The sequence below is a fragment of the Dendrobates tinctorius genome, unplaced genomic scaffold (assembly GCF_039654945.1).
Source record: "Dendrobates tinctorius isolate UK_male_01 unplaced genomic scaffold, ASM3965494v1 ptg000241l, whole genome shotgun sequence".
Classification (NCBI taxonomy): Eukaryota; Metazoa; Chordata; class Amphibia; order Anura; family Dendrobatidae; genus Dendrobates; species Dendrobates tinctorius.
The window spans coordinates 12164286-12168515 of record NW_027361908.1 but is presented as its reverse complement, the minus strand read 5'-3'; the positions used below and the strand labels follow the sequence as shown (position 1 = coordinate 12168515).

At 44.2% G+C, this 4230-nt stretch overlaps 1 protein-coding gene across 1 annotated transcript; it reads left to right on the top strand.

The window, feature by feature from the left end:
* The first annotated feature begins 1302 nt into the window (after positions 1 to 1302).
* On the top strand, positions 1303 to 2352 carry LOC141060646 (uncharacterized protein F54H12.2-like). The gene has a single exon (XM_073556962.1). The coding sequence runs from the start codon at positions 1303 to 1305 to the stop codon at positions 2350 to 2352; it is 1050 nt and encodes a 349-aa protein (XP_073413063.1).
* The last annotated feature ends 1878 nt before the right edge of the window (positions 2353 to 4230 follow it).

Genomic DNA, 4230 nt, shown 5'->3' with positions numbered 1-4230 from the left:
TTACATCGCTAAACGGGGCGGTGAATTTAAAGAACATTACGTGAAGCTCGGATATTATTCCAACAACAGGGAGGTCATAAGAAGCATCAATGTGCAAATTTCAGGCTCGAAACTCGCTGATGAGTCCTTTAAACTGCATTACGACGGTGTAAGGAGAGTCGTCACGGGTAGTGAAACGACAACTGTTAAATTCGCTCCGGGTGATCGCTTGTCCGAAATTTTAGGCATTCCCAAGTATTAAGAGAACTCGACCCCTGCGGCTATCATGCCGGGTAAGAAGGGATACACTGATATAAATAGCGGCTTTTACACGCTGTTTGTGTACACGGATATAATACAACACCAGCTCGTCGGCGACAGCTATGTGCAGCTTCTGAGAACCGTTGAAATATCCGGTAAAAACAACGAGATTGTCACGCACCGTTATACGCGCCCCGACTACGTGCCCCTCTGCAAACAGCACTTTGATTGCATCACGATAGCGATATTGTCGGATCAAGCAAAACCCGTTAAATTCAGGTACGGGAAAACCATAGTACGTTTGCAGTTTAGACCGCGAGCGGTTGTATCGCAACCGAAATGATGGATCATAGAGTTTACGGAGATGCTGCCGTATACACCCGTTATTACCTCGATCAGGCCGGGGCAGGGCTGGAGGGTTTCCGAGGCTCTGAATATATGTACGGATCGGGTCTTGGTGGCATGTTTAGGAGTCTGTTTAGATGCGTGGTACCCCTGTTCAGAAAAGGATTTGACTTGGTGAAACCTCACGTAAAAGCGGCTGTGAAAAATATAGCCAGAGATGCGGTCTTGAACCTATCAACGGCGGCTATGGATAGACTCAATCAAACCCCTGAGCGTCAGGAAGGCTCCGGATTGGCGTACGTTACAAGATATAGGTGCAAGCGAAAAAGAAACAAAGAGCACGTGTTCCCTCCCCGGCTCATGAAGCCCGGACCACCGCATAAGAGTAGACGGCGCATACCAAGGACCCGCCAGAACGTGAAAAGACGCTCCAAGAAGGACATATTCTAAACTACCAAAATGGCTTTCATACACGCGGCCTCTACGGAATGCACAAAGTCTGAGTTGGATATTTTTGAAATTCCGCCGACGCAAACGTGCATAGAGAGGTCTTTATTAGTGGAAGTGAGACCTATAGCTGCCCTGACCGATAACGCGCCACTGGAATTTTTTATCTCTGGTAGCGGTGATTTTTATTACGATTTAAATAACACTTTCCTCTATCTGAGCTGTTGCATTGTGATGAACGATAACGTGGCCATACCCGCCGGTTCACGCATGGCGTTTATTAACTACCCTATCGCCGCGCTCTTCAATCAAGCCGATGTCACTCTGGGGGATCGTCTTATTTCGCAGTTGGACAACCTGTATGCTTACCGCGCTTACATTGAAACGCTTCTCAATTACAGCCCGCAAACTCTAAATTCGCAGATGACCGCAGGCCTGTTCTATAAGGACATGGCCGGACACCACCAGGACAGAACTCTCGATGGTGAGAACTTGGGATTCGTGAAAAGAGCACGGGCCACAGCGCTCTCGCGGCCTATAGAATTGCTCGGACCCCTCTTCGGAGATGTGTTTAATCAACCGAAACTCATACTGAACGGCCTTGATCTGAAAATCAAGCTCTCGAGGAATAAGGATTCCTTCTGCCTTATGTCCGCTGAGCAAGAAGCCTTTAAGGTTCAGATCCTGTCGGCGTCCCTATATGTGAAAAGAGTTCTCGCTTCTCCCGCTGTGCGAATAGGTCACGCACAGGCGCTTCTGAACACCACGGCCATATACGCTCTCGATAGGGTGTGTATGAAGGCATACAGCATACCAGCGGGAACAAGAAATTCTAGTCACGAAAATTTGTTTTTGGGTCAAATACCAAAAGCCGTTATACTCGCATTCGTGGATAACGACGCATTTAGCGGCCACTACCAGAGAAATCTGTTCTGCTTCCACCATCAGGATATAAACCAAATTGCCCTATATCTGGACGGTCAACAAATACCCGCAAAATCTTTTTCACCGAATTTTGAGGGACAATCCGCCGTGAGAGAGTATTTTGCCCTTCTTCAGGTTTCAGGGAAGCGAGGTTCAGATACGGGCTTGGCTATCGACCGGGAAGAATATTTAAACGGCTATACGTTTTTCGCGTTCGATCTGACTCCGGACCAGGAGGCCGGGGGCCATCTATCACTCATAAAGACGGGGAACCTACGGGCTGAAATACGTTTTTCAATTGCTACCACTCACACGATAAATATGTTGGTATACGCCGTGACTTCTTCTGTTCTAGAGATCACCCACCGTCGAGAAGTGTTATATGACTATAACTAGATCTCTACAAACTGCTGTTGAACATGAATACTATACAAATTACAGAATTTGTGAATTCGGACTGTCCCAGCACTAAAATATTTGGGGGCGTGCTTCCCAGCGATGAACTACCGCGACGGCTGGTGAAACAGCGGCCCAGAGCCTTTATCGTGAACACTGATAGTTCCAGACAGCCGGGCCGTCATTGGGTGCTCTTCATGTTATATCAAGAAGAAGCCATATTTTTCGAGAGTTACGGGTTATCACCGCACTCTAGTATACTGCCTAAACATTTTAAATGTTTCCTAGAGAGAAATTCTCGACGCTACGTTTTTCAAAATACTCAGCTGCAATCCACAAATTCTACATGTTGCGGTCATTATTGTTTGTTTGTTTTGTATCATATAGCTTGTGGTTACCCCTTTAATAAGATTTTGACAGTGTTTACACGGGACTTAAAGAGAAACGACCGCCTGGTTCAGAACTTTGTCAAAAATCATTTCAGTATTAACACGTGTAGCGCTATGTGTAGCTCTTTAAACCAGAGTTGTAAATCGCTGTACCGTTGTTATTGATGGCTTAACTGTATTGCAAGTAATGTCTGTGCAGAAATATTTAGATTATATAGTGGGGCGATGTATATGAATGTAACACACAGCTTTTACTCTAATAATGCTTAACTTTCACAGATGTCTCTTCATATTACTACTGTTTGAGTTTCAGTACGATACTTTATTGCCCTATTGTACTTGGGGAGAATGCCTGGCTTCAATTCCCACACCTCAGCACACAGCATCTGCCCTAAACCATTGTCGCAGCAGACTCTTCAATACACATCATCTGCCAGGTGCCTGCAATAACCCAGCTTGCTCTTGCTTGTGAGGCACACTGAGATTCCTTTCTTCAAGTTTCATTGAAACCTAGTCTCTCTCACCACCTCTAGTATATAGAAGCTATTTATATATGCTGTAACTATATTTTACCTCCTTGTGTAGTAAATGTATTTATTTCACAAATCGTAACTGTGCGTATATTCATATATATATATATATATATATATATATATATGTACAGTATATATATTGTATTAACTGTGTTATCTCACTTTGTAATAAATGTATTCACTTCATTTAGTATATAGAATCTATTTTAACCCCCTAGTCTTTTTATTTTAATCTATATATATGTATTTTCCAGTATACGCTCCAGATACGTTCAACCCCTACCCAACCGGCAGTGGCAGAATCAGCTGAGCAGACAGGGACAAGAATCGATTTGAGTCGAATGACGCTACTATTGATGCCGCTGTCTATTTTAATGTCTGTGACATTTTCACTGCATTATGTGTTGTAAATAAGACCCTATGTCCGGGAGCGGTTATTGTAACACTTTTTTATATCAATAAAGCTTTGAAACTTATCCAGCGTCACAATTTTTTCCCATTTACCGCTGTGTATGGTATAGACGAGTTGGCAGAGCCGAGTGTGTGTGGTTTGGAGTGAAATATGCAGCATTCACATGTGGTTTGGAGTGAAATATGCCGCATTCACAGACACCACCTCATAAGGTCAAAGACCAGGCATTTTATTTTTCGTGATTGTCTCACGAGGTCAAACATTTTATTTTTCGTGATTGTCTCACGAGGTCAAACAGGGTTTAATCTGCTTTTACTTTGTCTTTATCTTTCGCTTTGTCTCCACTAACTCTTTCCCTATCACTTTCTCGCACGTGTTTGCTTTCGCTTTCACTTTGTCACCACTAACTCTTTCGCTTTCACTTTCTGAGCTATGCCAGGAATGCGCGGTATGTCAGGAATGCGCGGTATGCCAGGAATGCGCAGTATGCCAGGAATGCGCGGTATGCCAGGAATGTGGGCGGGATTGGAATGTCAGGAATGTG

Coding starts and splice junctions, on each gene's coding strand:
- LOC141060646 (XM_073556962.1), top strand. CDS start 1,303: ATGGCGTTTATTAACTACCCTATCGCCGCGCTCTTCAATCAAGCCGAT.